The sequence below is a fragment of the Mycteria americana genome, chromosome 1 (assembly GCF_035582795.1).
Source record: "Mycteria americana isolate JAX WOST 10 ecotype Jacksonville Zoo and Gardens chromosome 1, USCA_MyAme_1.0, whole genome shotgun sequence".
NCBI classification, from domain to species: Eukaryota; Metazoa; Chordata; class Aves; order Ciconiiformes; family Ciconiidae; genus Mycteria; species Mycteria americana.
In genome coordinates this window covers 90,478,669-90,496,341 of record NC_134365.1, presented here as the reverse complement: position 1 = coordinate 90,496,341, position 17,673 = coordinate 90,478,669, and the positions used below count along the sequence as shown (strand labels likewise).

The following is a 17,673-nucleotide window of genomic DNA, read 5'->3' as shown; positions in this document are numbered from 1 at the left end:
AAACTGAACACAGTATTTGAGGTGTGGCCTCACTACTGCCGAGTACAGGGGCACGATCACTTCCCTAGCCCTGCTGGCCACTCTATTCCTGATACAAGCCAGGATGCCATTGGCCTTCTTGGCCACCTGGGCACACTGCCGGCTCATATTCAGGCGGCTGTCAACAAACACCCCCAGGTCCTTCTCTGCTGGGCAGCTTTCCAGCCACTCTTCCCCCAGCCTGTAGCATTGCATGGGGTTGTTGTGGCCCAAGTGCAAGACCTTGCACTTAGCCTTGTTGAACCTCATGCAATTGGCCTCAGCCCATTGATCCAGTCTGTCCAGATTCCTCTGTAGAGCCTTCCTCCCCTCAAGCAGATCAACACTCCTGCACAACTGCCTTGTTGGCCTTCCCCCCGATTCTTACCCACAGACACTCAACCCTATCGTCACCATCATTAAGCTCTAAACTATCCAAACACTCCCTAACATACAGGGCTACCCCACCACCTCTCCTGCCTTGCCTGTCCCTCCTGAAGAGTTTATAGCCATCCATTGCCATGCTCCAGTTGTGCAAGTCATCCCACCATGTTTCCGTGACGGCAACTATATCATAGTTTTCCTGGTGTGTAATGGCTTCCAGCTCCCCCTGTTTATTGCCCATGCTGCGTGCATTGGTGTAGAGGCATTTCAGCTGGGCTGTCGTCCGTGCCTCCTTCAGAGAGGAACACCCCTTATGTGCTTCGAGGTGTTTCACTGGTGTTTCCCTCTTGGCTCCTATTGCCTCAGTATCCCCTAGCTCAACTCTGTACAACTTCAACTGTGCACCAGTGTACCCAGCATACCTCAGAGACACAGGCAAGGTGCCTTCGCAAGCACCTGCTCCCTCTAACCTTGGCATGTCATCCCTCAGCTTCTCTCAGGCAAGCCTGATATTATGCCCCTCCCTCTTAGAGTCTAGTTTAAAGCTCTGTCGATGAGCCCTGCAAGCTCCTGAGCAAAGATTCTCTTTCCCCTTTGAGAAAGATGAATCCCATCAGATGCCAGCAAACCTGGTGCTGTGTAGGCCATCCCATTATCAAAAAAACCAAAATTGTGGTGATGACACCAGTCACGTCATACACACTAAAAATGATCCAAGTTAATTAAATAGTCTTGTGTAGGATAATCTTAAACATCAGAAATTGCTTTCCAAAACTTTTAGGAAAGGATCTGCTGCTAAAATGATGGAGTTAAACAAGATCTAGTTAGGCTTAATTTGCGCTGAACTCCAATTTCACAATGGACAATAGCTTTGCTGTAATCTTGACTCTATAAATAGTTAGCACTTTCCTAATGTGGTGCAATAATACGACTCCTTACCTTATAAACTTTCTCAGAATGTGGTTCTGTGACACTGGGATCCTCCTCAAGTTCAGGGGCTTTTGCTGGCTCATCTATAAGCTTCTCTTTGGAAGATTTCTTGTTGGAACCTTTGCTTTCTTCATGTATAATTATCTCCTGTCCTTTCTTTTTACCTCCCAAATTTTCTTTTTTCCCTTTTTTTGTTTCCTTAAGTTGTTCTTCCTCTAGTAATCGGTCCTGCTCCTCCTTCCAAGCCTACATTAAATGTTAGGAATTCAAATGACTGTGGTTCTCTTTGTATTACATGATCTTTCATATGTGCATGCTGAAAAGAGTACAAGTAAACAAACTCAAAGGAACCAATATTCTAAGTCACTCTCACATGTTTTCCAAATGTGTCTACAGTTTTACAATATTACAGACTATATTCTGCACAAAATTACTGACTCATTCAATCCACAGGATCAGTCATTCTTGACCACAGGAGACATATCAGATGATTATTTGTATCTTACACGTTCAGTCATAAAAGAATTATTTTTTGTGCACTTTTCCACAATGTTTATCACCAAATTAGAATGCATCACTGGTATTAGTTTATTCCCAAAATGCAACTGTGACATGAAATGATTTTATTCTTTTACAGAAAGAGGAATGAGGTATCAATGCCAGAATTATCATCTTGTATCAGAAAGACAACAAGAGACATCTGAGATTTTCCAGAGTATTTAGGGCTTTGTAGCATTTTATATTCTAAGCATACCAAAGCACAAGCATTTCTGTGGAAGAAATGGTAAGCACTCACAGTTACAAGTTAGGCATTAGCCTAACTTGAGCCGTGCCAGCTCAAGTTGAGTACCCAGGAATTGGTTAACACCATTCCATATCTACATTCCAATATCAGTACTTTAAGTGCAGAGCATTACACACTATAAGAAAGATGAGACGTACTATGGCTGTGAGGAGTCAAAAAAGCAGGGGAGTACAACATCAATTAAGCTAGATTTGTGCAGAGTAATGGATAGCGCCAATGCTAAGACTTAAAAAACCTGTGCTTAACTCCTACCTCAGCCAGAAACTTACTGTGTGAACCTAGGCAAGTCAATTTGTCTGTGGTGCATGACCATGGTCTACGCCTATAAAATGGGATTCTCTGTCATAAGGGAACTCTGAGGTACCATATTTACATTCCTTAATTTCAAAGAGATGTAGACAGTGAAAGTAGGAGTTGGGTACATAAGTACTTCCATGAATCTGGATCTCATGTTTTCATAGCTTTATAACCAGAAAATTTCAACAAGAAGTAGGATATTATCCATAACTCTCATTTCCTAGTTCTGTAATTATGAATTGCTTTTGGAACATCTAGTTAACTCCAAACAGTCTTCCCTTAAGAAAGTAACATAACATAACTGAATCAATAAGGAATAAGTTAAAGAAAAGAAGAAAGAAAGTATACAAAAAATAGCCAAGAGCAGAAAAACTAAGAGGACTGAGACAAGTCTACGTAAGAATGAAGGCTTACCTTCCTGGGAAAGCAGTGTTATTTAGTCCATTTCAGAAACGTAAATATTTTTGCCTCACCTTTAGAGAGCCTTCTCTGATAAAAGGACTTTTTTCATTGTTGGATTGAGATTCTGGAATAGTCTCCGTTATGCTCTCAGGTCCTGACATGCTGCCTTTGAGAAATGAAAGGGGAATAAATGAGCTTATAAATATACAAAAATTGAATACTTTTAAAAAATGGAAAAATAAAAATAAAAGAAATGCAAGTAAATAAAAAAAATTTGTAAATAGTAAAAGTATAAAAGTAGAATAAAGAAAATGTAAAATATTTTTAGAGATAAAATAGAAACACTGTTCAGGTTAGAAGAAACTTATCTGACAACTAGGATTACTTGATAGTCATAAGTGGGGACCAAATATGCTAAACAATATATCAACATATTTAAAGACTCACTCTCTGCTTCTTGCTATTGAAGGCTTTGCTCCTGCAACAAGTTTTTTTTAATGCAGATGAGCAATGCTGAATAAACAACAAGCAGTATTTATTATTTTTGCAACTACCACTGTTCCAGAATTCAGATCCAGTGCTTCAACCAGCTCAAACACCAGAACAAGCTCAATACCAGAATCATAGATATTACAACCTTTCAAGTCAAAAAAGTGAATAAATGCCGTCTGAACCTCAAACCTTCACTAAAGAAACACCATATCCCCTGTTTACTAATAGCGACCTATGACTTATGAAAAGGGTGTATCTCTCTAGGTGTGTGGTTTTATTTCATGCTTGGATACCCAATATTTACTTGCTAGAAAAGATAAATTAAAGTACACTATCAGAAACTTCTACTTAGATTACTTTGTAGGAAAAAGTAAAAATTGCAGTGTGCGTTACAGCACTTCCAGTGAAATTGAAATCACCTAAATACACTGTTGCCCATCTGGACATCTCAGCTAGAGGTGATTATCTTCTTCCAGCAAGTGAACTCTCTGAATCATATCTGTCATGAGGCACCAGATGGGCAAGACTCAGTCTAGCTCCTGTGAAAGCTAGATAGGTACAAATTATGATTTAGAAGTCATAACTGTCCTTTTGGTTTCCAAACTATAATCAGACGTGTTAACTGGGTTGAGGGATAACATTCTTATTTTTGTAAATGCTAATTACTAGTACTAGGAGGTTTCAAAGTGCATTCTCAAAGAAGGTGAACAAAACAAAGGCTAAATATCAACAAATCATTGTTAATACCATTTAAATACACAAATAGACAATTTGGACAAAAGTTCTCTTTTGTCAAAAGGAGTTTTCAGATTTTGCTGCCTTCTCAACAGTTACTGTATGAACTGCTTACAATTTTCACTATCCAAAATGTTGCTTGTAATTAAAGTTTGCTCTGCTGTCTAGTCAATTCCAGTTTCCAGTTTTAGCTTCTAGCCCACAGCTTCTGACTTCCAGCTTTTATCCTGCCCTTTTAAAAAGGAATTTTCCTGAACTGTGTTGCCAACTTTAACTACTGCTCATCTCTTCATAAGTTCAGTCATCTAAACAGCGATTCATATTTGTATGTAATCCTTAAAGTAATTCTACTAAACAAACACAGCTATTGTAAATGTAAATTGACATTAAAGGTCTCAGTTTCAGAACAGAGGATGATGCAGAATATTTAAATATGTGTATTTAATTAATTTCAAAACATATTTAAGTCTATACAGATGACAAAACAAGGTTACTCTAAGAAAAAATATATGCAATTCTGCTCTGAATAACTTTGGGTCTCAGCACTCAACATGAAGAATGAATTTTCTAGGATAAAACAAAAAGATACCCACTTTTGGCTTTCTTAGGGAAGCCAGGTTTTTTGACAGCACATGCAGACAATTCAAAAGGTCCTTCTGCCATGGCTTTTTCCAGTTTAAGAGACTCTATTTCCTTAGCCATCTTCTCTTCTTGGTATTTGACTTCTTCCTCTTTCACCCAGTCTTCAATTGAGTTGGCCACCAGCTCAAGATAGTTCCTGAAAAGCACAACATTCCTCTACTAGAATACAGTTTTCACTTAATATGATTTCAGGTCAAACAAGATCACTTGGCTTCTCAGTTTCTTATACAAATATTATTCTATAACCTTTGAGAGAAGGCTTGCATTTGACAGGGTTTCGTTCAGTTTTTATAGGAGCTGGTACTTTTGCCTGGCTGGTATTTGCTTAATATATCTTACGTTTGGGATTTTGGTTCTCCTTTCTGCAGAGATATTAGAAACTTGTCTTGCAAAGAATGCCTGCCCTCAAAGAAAATCCAGAAAGTCAGAAAACATAGAGACATTCAGTTTAAGAAAGGTTGAGACTAATTCTCCTCACTGTTTTACCACCAGGATAACTTATTTTCTTAGTTTCTCTTGATTTATATTGTCTTTTAGAATACACTTCATTTGTTTGTTCGGCAACTGAGGAGGTATTATTCTAATTAATTTCTAGCCCTTCTTTATCGGTGTGACAAGCGAGGTGCTTGGAAATTGCCATCCAAATCCAGATTAGAGAATCAGTGCACTGTAGCCTGGCGTAAATTAAGAATATTAACAATTAACAGTTGAAGTGAACACTGAATGACAAACTGATCCAGAGTTTGCAGCTGGTATCGGTAGTTGCATTGTCACATCTTCCAAAGGTGTCTGAAATGACTGCTAAAATAGTTCATTGTAAACGACTGCTTCCAAGGTAGGATGAAGCCTGGAAGTCTTATATGCAGTTGCCACTCAATCCCTTGTTTGGAGTGTTACCCTAACTCTTTAAAAGTAAAATTCTTCACATATGCAAAACTAAATGGGGCTTTTAAAGAATGCATGAGATTCAGTTGTTGTGTCTTCATGATGTTTTGCATTTATAAGTTCAAGATGATTCAATTGTATTCAAAAGCTCTCTATGCATTACAGTTTTTGGTTGTGAACATGTAGGCGGCACAACCAATTCTTAACCTCATGACAGTTTTAAAGTTCTTCTTGTAGCATTACATTGTATGCTCAAGAGAATTAACACGTAGGCTGTCTACACAGACTGGAAATGTATACATTTCATGTACAGCTTAAAGATACGCAAGTCTCTCCCAGCTCCTGCAAAGTATATGGAGCCTGCTTTGGGAAACTTGCATGGAGAAACTGTTGATCGTACACTCAGTAAGGATGAGGTGACTCTGGTTGTATCTGAAGAAAAGTGTACAAGCTATAAAAACAAAGGTGTTGAAAACAAAAGGCAAAACTAGGCTGGAACCTAGAGTTGCCAGTACTGGAATAACTTGAAGATGAATATACGTTATAAATAAAAAAGAGATTATTCACATGGAAAATATTTTAGGGCAATGAAACAGTCATTCAAAGTCAAAAATACACATTCTATTAATATGTATTCTGATGTCACTACTGCTAATGTCTGACTCAGAATCATTTCTCAGAAAGGATTATTCTTTTCCAGTAACTTGTGTAATGTGTTTACTATGAAACAGTAAACAAATGTCATTAAGTTTGAGCAGAAGAATAGTTTTGATAATGTCTGAATTCATTTGGCTCCCTGTTAGAGTGGCCACTTACCCTAACCAGAGTTGAAATGTTTTATACACACATATCACTGCAGCTACATGTGTACCTGCCTTTGGATCCCCTTAGTCAGTAGCATCCATCGGATTTCATGGGCAGCCTCCTGCTGCCTACCTTTTAAACAGCACAATTCCTGAATTTTTAGATGTTCTACATGAACTACAGGACCTGATATCCATAGAGAAGAAGGAAGGGTTAACGGGGATCTCCAGGAGCAAAAGCTGCTGCAACATAAGAAATTTAATTTCCCCCTTGCATGAGAATGTGCTGTAACAGGACCCATTGTAACCAGCTGATTAGCAGGTAACGGAAGTATATTCCAGACAGCAACTATGGAACAACCCTACAATGTAGGTCTGTGGTCTATAAGATGTCACAATAAAGTAGTAACAAATAAACACAGGTAGAGAACTCCTAACAGAGAGATAGTCAAGCACAGCATTTGTTGTGTATTTGTAACACTCCTGTGTGGTGAAACTGTGACTCTTAAATATATCCCAAAAATCAGAATGATAGTAATTTTAATAAAAGGAAAAAAAAAATCAATAAATTGTTACTCAACTAATCAGGAGCCAGTTATTTCATACAAAGGTAAAAACCAGTAATACTACTGCTTAATTAATAAGTCAGGTTTGTGCCTGTTTCTGGCAACTCAGCAGGATCTGGAAGCTAATGCAGCCAACAGCTTGAAGCACTCCAGGTATTTACAGACTGTCTTCCACAGAAGTGTTATGTTGCCTGGAAATATGCACTAGCAAATATTTATGATACTTTGTCTGGAAATCTGAAATGATCTTTAGCAAACAGGTTGAATAAGGTCAGAAATTGTGCTGATTATTTTGCAGAGAAAAGGCACGTAGAGATGCCACATAACAGAACCAAATGAGAGTCTGTAGCTCTTCGAAGATACTAAGTAGCATACATAGCAGTGACATTGAATATTTCTATGAAACAAGAACAAAGCCAAACCTTCTTGTTAGCTTTCATGCCAGTTGCTTTAGGAACTCCTTGCTGCTTCGAAACAAAACCCAATGAAATGTCACTGAACAAAGACGTCATGCCCCAAGCAGAAGCTATCTGTAATGTCTAAGCCTTGTTTCCAGTGTATGTGGAAGAGTAAGAAGGAGGAAGCATATAGCTATTTCATCCTCAACTGAATACCAGGGAACATGCTTCGTTCCTTCTTTGGATGCAAAATTAGCAACTTCGGTTTTGCAGGTATCAAGAGCTCTTCCCATTTTTCAACTGGCCTTGAACTGACTATTTCAATGCCCTTTCAAGGTGACCAGCCAAATTGTTCTAGGACCCCATCGATGAAGAGTTGTTGTTTCAAGGATAAATGCTTCCTGAGGAGGTCTTGGTTCCTCACTATCTGCTCCTACAGACAACACAACACCACTATGCCATTGGGATGAGGCGTTACTCAGTGTATGTAAATACCAAGTGACATGTTAGATGTACTAGGGTATGTGATCTGGTCTCCAGCGTCTGTTCCAAAAGAGTACGGGTCTCATGTCGTATGTGTCAGCCCTGTGTGGACATCTCAGATACACCAGGTGTTTATGTTTAAGCAACTTGAATCAGGCCCTTAATGTCCAGTGCCCCAAAAAACAGTAAGAATAGCTGGCAAAGTAAACAGCTCTGGGTTCCAATAGACTTTTGTGTAATAGACTTTGAGACCACTGACCCTCTGCCTGGGTCTATCTGAATGCAACACCCAGGTTTACTTGAACACACCATCTTTTCACTATCTTTTGGGGAAGATTTTAGCTGTTATATACATACAAAAAAATTGATTGACCAGACATTTAGTGGAATTGCCCAACAACCACAAAACAGCCAGCATTTTCTCCAAGGAACTTTGTGTTACTGCTGGTAAATCTCTTCTGGCCTTGGTCCCAGTCACTGCTAATTACAACAGCCTCTTTTCACAAAAAATAATTTAAGTCCATGTGCCTGGAGAAGCTGAGATTGCTCTCAGTCAAGGAACTCTGTGTGAGTCTAAGATACAAAATATGTCTTCAGGAAGGCACACTTTGCCTATTTAGCATTCAAACCTGTTCAAATACATAGGTACCAACAAAAGTTGATGTTAAAAGATTCCCATATTCTGACAAATGAGGCACTGCACTTAGAACGGGATGCCTGCAGGCAAGTTGGGGGGGGGGGTGTGTGTGCCCATTGGATCATTTGCTTGAAATTCTATTTGATAAATCAAATCTAATTAGTCCATAGAGCACCAGAGTCACATGGTTAAAGATAGCTCAGCTGTCTCTCCATGTCATTGTAGCTTCTTTACATATCAGTACATGGACACATATTCTATTCTTGGTCAATTATTTGGAATAGCAGTTGGATCCACATCATTTATATCACTGTTTCAGTGCAAAAATGTATTCCAAAATGAATAAGTCCACTGACAAAATTTCTAATAGTGGACGCATCAACCACTTGCATACCTCTTAACTGGTAAGCAGATAGTGACAAGGAATTAAGAACATCATGGTATTCTGTGAAAAAACTATTCTAATATTAATAAAGGGCTTTTTCTCGAAAAATGTTCCCAGTGACACTTGCCCAATTTATGTATACATAGTGGAAAAAACTGATAATTATATTCTTAAACAGAATTTTTTTTAACCTCCCTCACCTGAAGTGTCCTCAACATAATTTTCTTGATGTGGATATCCCTAATATGACTTTGTGTGTATGTGTGCGTTATATATATTTTTACAGTTTGTGATAAGGAACATACAGTTACTGCATGGTTTTCCTCACTCAGAAAAGTGTTGTCTCAATAGAATTCTTCTGATACAGCACTGTTTTCCACCTGCGTGACTTGCTTTCTCATGAATGTGTTACATCATGGTATCTTTTAATTTCAAAGCTTTGTCCCAAGCACAGCCGTGCAGGCTTTAATTGAAGATGACTGTGAATGAGACATGAAAGATAAAATCAATTACCTGAATCCAACATTAGAGTGCAATGCAATATCCCAAGTCTCTTGGCACAAACGATACTCATTCATAGGATTGTGAAGAACCATCAGCAAAGAGTTATCTTGGGTATGATAAAAGGAATCAATACACCTATATTCTTGGGATGCAGTATGAAGAACCTGAAAAGGAAAGAGAAACATACATCCTCCCTGCAGACAGTACCATATGTACAGATGCTACAGAACACAGCTTTTAGAAACAGGTGCTTCAGAACTTCACTCTCCTACAAGATGTACGCAAAGCATTTGGATTACAACAATCTGAAGTGTTCAGGCAGGTGGAAATTGAAACTCCACCGCTATTCATATTGAGAAGAGGCAGTCACGATGCTCCACCTGAGATTGACCATGAATGAAAAAGTTCAGCTAAATACATTAAATATTAAATTATCATACAAATACATTAAATATTAAATAAATACTTAAACAAATTTAAATAATAAAGTATTTAAATAAATAGTAAATAAAAGCAGAACTATCATATATCAGGTAAAAAGAAAACAAATTTACTTTTTTTTAGCTCAGTTAAGTCTACTTGGTGTTCAATTTGCTATACTATGAGACCTGCACATCTCTGAGATCTACTGTATTCTCCATTATTCCACTCTGTTCTCTACTGCCCCGTCATTTTCAGTGTTTACATTGTCTGCAGGCTGAAACTTATCTTATAGTTATAGATAGAAGAAAGCCTTCTTTGAAACTATTATTTTTACAGAAGTGTGCAACTGAGGTAAAACTGAAATAATCCCATATCAACAAATATTCTCTTTAAACATGAAAACCTTAATATCAGCTGGTGTAAAAATTATGTTCAGATGTGACATGTAGTATAAGGAAATATGGAAATATTCTTACAAAATGCTACTTTCTGTTGCAATAAAACGTTATTTTCTGTTGCAGTTATTTTCCACCAGTATCTTTTGACTAGATTCACTAATTATTGCCAGTTCAGTTAGTATTAGCTATTTATGTTGCATAAGAAGGAATTCCCTATGTACCAAAATGAATGACCAGACTTTAAAGTTGTGATGCTAAAGTGGTGCTGAAAAAGTCCAAGCAGCATTTCCTTCACCCATGTATAGCATGTGTCAGGATCAAATAAGAATTGCAGCATAGGAAGCTCAATGCAGCACAGGAACTAATAATCCACTCCTCCCAAGAGAATGCCTTACCAACTTAAGCCATCTACACTGGAACTTATCTTTCACATTTGTTGTTCTGTCTTTCTGCAAGATGAGTTTTAGTCTTTAGCTTGCAAGATTTATAGAAATGAAGCTTGTAGCTCTGAAAGGGTGAAGTACCATTACAATAAAATTTTCTACTTGCCCATAAAACATATACTGCATAGGTATTTGAAAAGTATGCTTTCACATACACTGCACTAATGAATTCCATAACTGCCAGGGAGGCTCACCCCCTAAGGGCAAGATCATTTTGTCTCCATCACACATTTAGCTAAAAGACTCACTACCAACAAGGATAGCTGCAGTTTGGCCAAACCAGGAAATAAAAACCCATTACAAACTAAATTTCACACAAGAAACTGAAAAGCAGCTAAAGAACAATGGGTTTTGGCAAAAATGTGAAAGGGATAAAACTGAATCAATTATCTAGCAAGGAAATACCCTATACTCTGCTACTAATTCTTTGTACAGCATTTTGAGGGCTGACTGTATGTATAAGATTGTCAGTTCAGATACCTGAAGAAGAACATGGGGTTGAAAATGCTCAGCGAAACTCCAGTCTGTCAAACAACGCCTCTGTGTCTTTTTTATTTCTTCCAAGTTTGGTCCTAGGCCATCATTTTTCGGTCTCACCTCAAAATACACCAAAACAAAATAATGAATATCAACATTTCAGTGTCAGTTGTATTAAATTAACTGTAATCTTGTTGACTTAATAGACAGCATCCCATGTTGCATCACAGTTAATTGCATAATGCTGCACATGTGTAGACCCGTATGGCACTATTTAATAAAAAACACAATTACTCCCAAAAGTTTTTGGTCTTGGCTTTTTTACGGCAAACATAATCTAAATATTTTTATTATTAGGTTATATGTTTTTGAGTTCTGTAAGCAATTATAAATATTTAAACATGTCCTATGAAGTAATTTTAAAATTGCTATATTTATCCAAGGCTGTATGGCAGGCAGGTGTTTCTGAGGATGCCAAACTACACAGTCTATTAGCGTTACACAGTTTGGCAATTTCTCTCAATTTCTCATGCTAGTATTTGACCCCTGGTATTCAGTGAAACCAGGATAGAATTGTCATTAGTAGCTTCACCAAGACCCATCACCTTAAAACTCGAAGAAAGTTATTTCATAGTGCTTATGGCACTATTTCCCAAACATCACAAAATTAACATTTGCAGTCAGCATTGTAAAGGAGTCCCCAGTAACATGTCCTGGCACTGAACAGTATCTTCTGATTCCTCACACTTGCCATATCAGAAGTGAAAAGATCCAATTCTTTGTTCAAAACAGGATCAGCCAGACCATCTCTTCCATCTTTGCCATTTGTTTCTCTGTGTCCTGGAAATTGAAAGCAGAATTTTAAGAAGCGTTCTAGAAATTTCAGCCCTAAACACTAAGGTTGGAGTGATGCAATTTCCTTAGCCTCCCTGATGAGATTGCCATCAAGTTGAAGCTTCCTTTTATGACACTAGTCCAATAAATACATAATCAGCTCTGCCACACTTCTTTCCTAAAAGAGCACTTTAAAATCCAGGGACAACGAATGCCAGACAGCTCATTAAAAAAAAAGAAAAAAAAAAAAAAAAAGACTCTCTCTAAGACCCACTTAAATCATCCTCTTGTTTGTCCTATGCTGGCCTTGCATGTTCAAAAAAAATTAAAAATACTCTACGAAGTGTCCTCAAGACTCATACATGAAGAACCATTTTTCTGCTTACTATACAGAGAATCAGTAACAAGCATTCCTTTGCACAGATGACATAAAAAAGGTGGCAAAAATCAATTATTTTGATATTTTCACATATTTTTGAAAAATGCAAAATTTTAAACTTGAAATTAATTGGATGTATAGAGTTCTACAAGCTACTGACAACATATTACTTCTGCCAAGGATACGACCAGTCATTCCTGATAAACTATCATTGTGACAATGGGCACCTGATATGAATAGGATCACATGGAGACTAACTTCTATGCTCTCCTAATTCTTTGAAATAATTTCCTTTTAATAGAATTATTTATGCCCAGAGTTAGGGCACAGGTCACTAATATTTGATCAAAATTCACACATGCAAGAAAAATAATCTTCCTGGAAGAAAACATTCTGGAGAGTATTTGTTTGTAAGTGGCTCATAACCAGCTCAGCTTCCAGACATATATCTGGCTCTGCTTCTCTAGGAAGTTAGACCTGTTTACTGATTGCCTTTAGAAGATTTAAGAAATCTGAAAGCAAAAGTTTTCTCTTCCTGGTATTTGTTTTAGTGTTGCAGAAGTGATGAAATGTTGGAGGCTATGTTTGTAACTGCAATATTTAGTATTGTGACTAGCACAAAAGTAAAATGAACTAACACCCAAAAAAGGTTCCCAAAAGTTGGAAGAGAGGCAGATAAGCAGGATTCACTTCATCTGCTCCAAAAAGGATCTCATCTGAGCTGGTTGCCTAGCCATCTATAACAGGAAAGCACAGGCAACATCATGAATCTAAAGGTATAGCACCTTAAACTGACCTAATTTCTATTTTTCTCACATCCCAGAAGAAGAATCTCTTGTTTTTAAAGTTGCTTCTTGGCCAACACTGCTCCAGGCCAACAACTTTTCAGTATGTTAGAATCTGCAGAAGGAGATGATGTAGAACGTGCAGGAAATTCACTCTGCATTGTCTACAAGAGATCTCCATCTCTGATCCTTTTATCTAAAATGTTCCCATTCTGATATGAATGAGATAGTTGTAATGGCTCAAATGTCACATAGTAACTTGTTAAAGTTATACTAATTGCACAGACTGCAAATGAAGTAAGAAAAAAAAATTGCAGGAAAAAGTATGTATGGATGTATAATTACAATATATAGCACACCTTTTTTTAATTTTCAACTTTTAATATCACCTTCTAGAGTCCTCATGTGGGAGTTATATACCCTTTCCACTTCCTAATACTCATTCACTAGTAATCATCTAATTAACTTTATACATCACTTTTGATTTCACTCTGTGGTTGCTACTGAGTTTGTAAAGACTCGGCTGCCATCATAACTCAAAAGAGCCTGTATTCAGAAAGGTATTTAAGCATGTCTTCAGTATTTTATGTCTCTAAAATATATTTGATGTCATAAGCAATAAAACAGTTTTCTAGTACATACTTTTCTACAGATATCATTTTAAAGAGTTGCTTAAATAAACTGTTAATGTTGTCATACAAAATAGCTAGCTTTTGTATTTATCTAGTAATCCTACATAGATACTCAGTGTACAGACTATACAATACTTGAACTTCAGTGATTTGTACAAGTAAGAAAAATTACAGCCCTGAAATAGCAAATGATATGGCAAAATAAATAGTGGATTTAAATTCTTCAGGAGTAATGTAAACAGAGAGGTTTTTACCAAAGCCTCTTGGAGATTTCCCACTAAGCTTCTTTTCCATAAGGAACAGTTGTCTCAGATGTCTTGCAAACTGGGCTGGATTATCCCAAGGGATATAAGACACTTCAGAATCACCTCCAACCATAGATCCAGAGCTCTCCAGGAGACCAGAGTCACTCAGCCCAGTCAGTCTCAGGCTTTCAAAAGTAAACACTCTGAAGGCTCTTTCTACTTCAGCCCAACTCAGAAGTTCTAGAAAAGAATTACAATCATTAACTGAAAATGTCCTTATGGCTCAGCAGAAGATAAATAGAAGACTATGTAAGTGTATTGTTCTTGGCAACTGTGCAAAAGCCAACAACAATTTCCTTAATGGTATTGGATCAAATTATGTGAGCTACATTTTACACTGCATTCGAAGTTGAATGCTTACAAATTGCAAAATGATATGCCTAACTATTAATCCATCTTAAATGAAGTGTTTCCTACATCTGAATACCTTTTGGCTCATTAACTTTTTATAAGTGATGTTGATTTTAAAATACTGAGTAGACTTTATTTTTAGTTCATGAAAAGGCTTCCATTATCATAAATTTTATTATCTGTAGCTTCTCAAACCAAGTATCAAATGTTTTTTTCTCTTCAGACGAAGTTTTACACATAATTTATACAGAAGTATGCAAGGTGCAAAGGCAATAATTCCTATTTATGGTTGTATGCATTGGTGTCCATATAACGATAATCATGAGAAGGACTGAATTTTAATACAGGTAGTTCAGTGCCCAAATCATACAAAGAGTATCTTCAGTTTGAAATGTTTTCTCTGTACGGTAGTTAAACACCCAAGCATGTCACACATCTTGAAAATGTTGGATCTCTCATCTCCTGTTCAAATCAATCACCTTCTTGATAAAAGTGAAGACATTGCTAGCTAAGTTAACAGTTGGGAGAGTTTGGCGGTATAGTATGGTCCAGTGAAGACCATCAAATTTGATACTCATCAGCTGGACTGCTACAGCAATACAGAATACCTTAATAGCTTAATGTCCAAAATCAACATACCAACAACTAGAAACAATGCAGCGAGTGTAAATTAATCCAACACAAGGGATTTCAGGACTGAATAGCTGGGAAAGTACCTTCAAATCTTGTGCCTCATATGATGGCATAAATGTAACCAAAGGGATTTGGATGTTTGTATTTCTTAGTAGTCTAGCATAAACTTTCGAAACTACCTAAGGGTATTTATGCAGTCTTTGGCATTGTTTCACAGTGTACATCATGGTGGTATGCACACTCCACGAAAAGGTAACTGCAGAAATGATTATGGTTGAAGAAGTGAATGTATTCTTGGTTTGATAAAGGGACTAGTATAGAAGCCGTTTCATTATTAACACCAACAGCTTACACAGAATACATTCTGAAAGCCATTTGTTGTCCAATAAAAATCTTCTGCCCAAGAGACATGTGCTCCTCCACCAAAAGGGCATTGGTAAATAAACATACAGCTTATGCCAGTGTCTCCCAAAATGCCTTCTACATCCTAGGATCAAAATAGCAATTTGTACAACTATTTTTTTTTCTCAGATTTAGTAAGTGATTTTATGTTTGTGAATATAAATAAATAAATAAATAGAGTTCTAACATACTTCCAGCTCTTAGTCACGCAATATTTAATACTTTTAATAGCCTTGCCCATTAACCATGAAACTGAGATCTAAAGTTAGCCCTAACTTGTATAGTAGGCTAAGGTATAAGCAAGAATGTGAAAATGGGAAATTCTGCGAAGGTTTTAGGCAGCTGAAAAACACCTTGTCCCAAAATTCCTGCTATTTAATAGGATCATCAACCAGAAGAAAAAAATCAAAGTTATATCAATGAAAAAGAAAATCAGTTTACCACTGGTACAATAATGCATAAGCTCATGAACTCTGGCCAAGCATTTAGTGTTGTTTTCAGTTGAAGGAAGGGTGAAATGGGTAAGTTCTGTAAGAGGCAGTTTATACATCATTTCACATTCAATCTTTTCTGGATTTAAGTTCTCCTGGACCTGGAACAAAACCCAAAGTACCAGAGTTAAAGTAAACTTCCACACCAGTGGATTTCTAAAAACTATGTTTGAATAAAGGCTTCTTTTTATAGCAAAACACATAAGCGTGTGCTTAAGTCAGTCGGACGTAAACTTAAATGTGAGCATGTGCTCATAGCGTGTTACTGAATCATGGCGTCAGATATATTAGGCAGAAAAAAAAATGAGATACATAGGAGAATAAATGTTGGCATAATAAAAGACACTTGTTAGAAGGTATTTGCCTGTGCTAGCTAGACTCAAAAATTCTGGAATACAGAAATATGTACTGATCTATTCAGACAGGCAGCAGGTGCCTTCCATGTATCTTTCAGCTGGTCCACGCTACTTCTCATAGTAATGAAGTCTGTAAACTCGTTGATCAGTCTGTTACTGCAGCATCCCTATATATTTAAGGATTTATCTTTTGAGACTTACTGGTATCATTCAGCTTTGCTCTTTTTAATATTACACACTTACAGTACCTTTTCCTTGGACCATATCTTCCAAATCTTTTTCCTCTATCCACTCCTCAAACATTGTGCTATATCCTGGATTTCTTCTGCAGCAAGTGCATCATATACATCAAGCATATGCCTGGTAGGAGCATCTCTCTTCGTGATTACTCAGTCCTGCCTTCTGCTTGAGTACCTCCAATGTGTCAAGCTCGATTTGTTTCTGAATACTGTTTTAATCAATGGTTGCCAAAGTATTCCACAGACAATTTGTAATTCATGAAGCCAGGCAGATACACCTTAGCTGTGAAATCTAGAACTGTATTATCACTTGTATTGCCTTCAGAGTATTTTCAAAGTTTAATGGTAAAACTACACCCTGGCTTTGGAAAAATTTCAGGAATTCATAGTGTTTTTTTGGTTCAGAAAGTCTGGGAACTGTTACTTTGAAATAATCCCAAACCTTTCAGTCTCTGAACCTTTCTGCCTTTGTTAGAATTTGGCAATGTCTTGGGTATACACTATACTCCAACTATTTAGCCAACCTGAGCACACTTGTGTTCACTAACAAACTCTGTATCTTTTCTTATACTTCTCTACATCTTAGTACTTAATCTAGTCTACATGCTAAATCACTGTTACCAAGTTAGTAACTCATTTTCCACAGTTTCATCAGTGTTTGACTGCAGTAAATCAACGGAGTTCTGTAATATCTCTCATCTATGCCAAAGGCTAAACATTCTTATTAATAATGCAAACAAATCACTGAAATCAATATAATGCTTTATGTTTGTGATGTGTTCTCTATCAGCAGTAGTAACTCATTGCTTCTTAAGCAGACTAAACACGTGTTAGTGTGTCTATCTTAGCAGGAAAAATCTAGGCTATACTGTTCTGCTTTGTAAAAACACCACTCCATCCTTTCTAGTGCATTGAGTATTCACTGCCTGTGGACTTCAGAACTATTTATATATGATAGGTAGCACTATACCTTCAGCAGGTGCAACCGCTGAGCTAGGGTATCGTGGTAGTTAAATAAGAGAGGGTACTTGGGCGTGACAGTCTTTTTTTCACTGTATTTAGGAGAAAAGTAGTCATATAGATTCTGTTAAAAAAAGAAAGATGTATTAAACCCCAATGAGATTTATTTATCATTTTAGGAAATGAACAAAAGACAACA

General features: G+C 37.0%; 1 protein-coding gene across 1 annotated transcript in view; it reads right to left on the bottom strand.

Annotated features, from left to right (window-relative positions):
• SPAG17 (sperm associated antigen 17) overlaps positions 1-17,673 on the bottom strand; it is a 115,125-nt gene that overhangs the window by 50,660 nt on the left and 46,792 nt on the right. The window contains exons 12-20 of the mRNA XM_075493024.1: positions 17,485-17,598; positions 15,870-16,020; positions 13,992-14,222; positions 11,859-11,947; positions 11,111-11,227; positions 9,376-9,530; positions 4,657-4,841; positions 2,908-3,002; positions 1,342-1,578 (exon numbers count right to left, since the gene is read on the bottom strand). Of these exons, the coding sequence (XP_075349139.1) occupies positions 1,342-1,578; positions 2,908-3,002; positions 4,657-4,841; positions 9,376-9,530; positions 11,111-11,227; positions 11,859-11,947; positions 13,992-14,222; positions 15,870-16,020; positions 17,485-17,598 (1,374 nt within the window). The remainder of the gene's footprint in view (positions 1-1,341; positions 1,579-2,907; positions 3,003-4,656; positions 4,842-9,375; positions 9,531-11,110; positions 11,228-11,858; positions 11,948-13,991; positions 14,223-15,869; positions 16,021-17,484; positions 17,599-17,673) is intronic.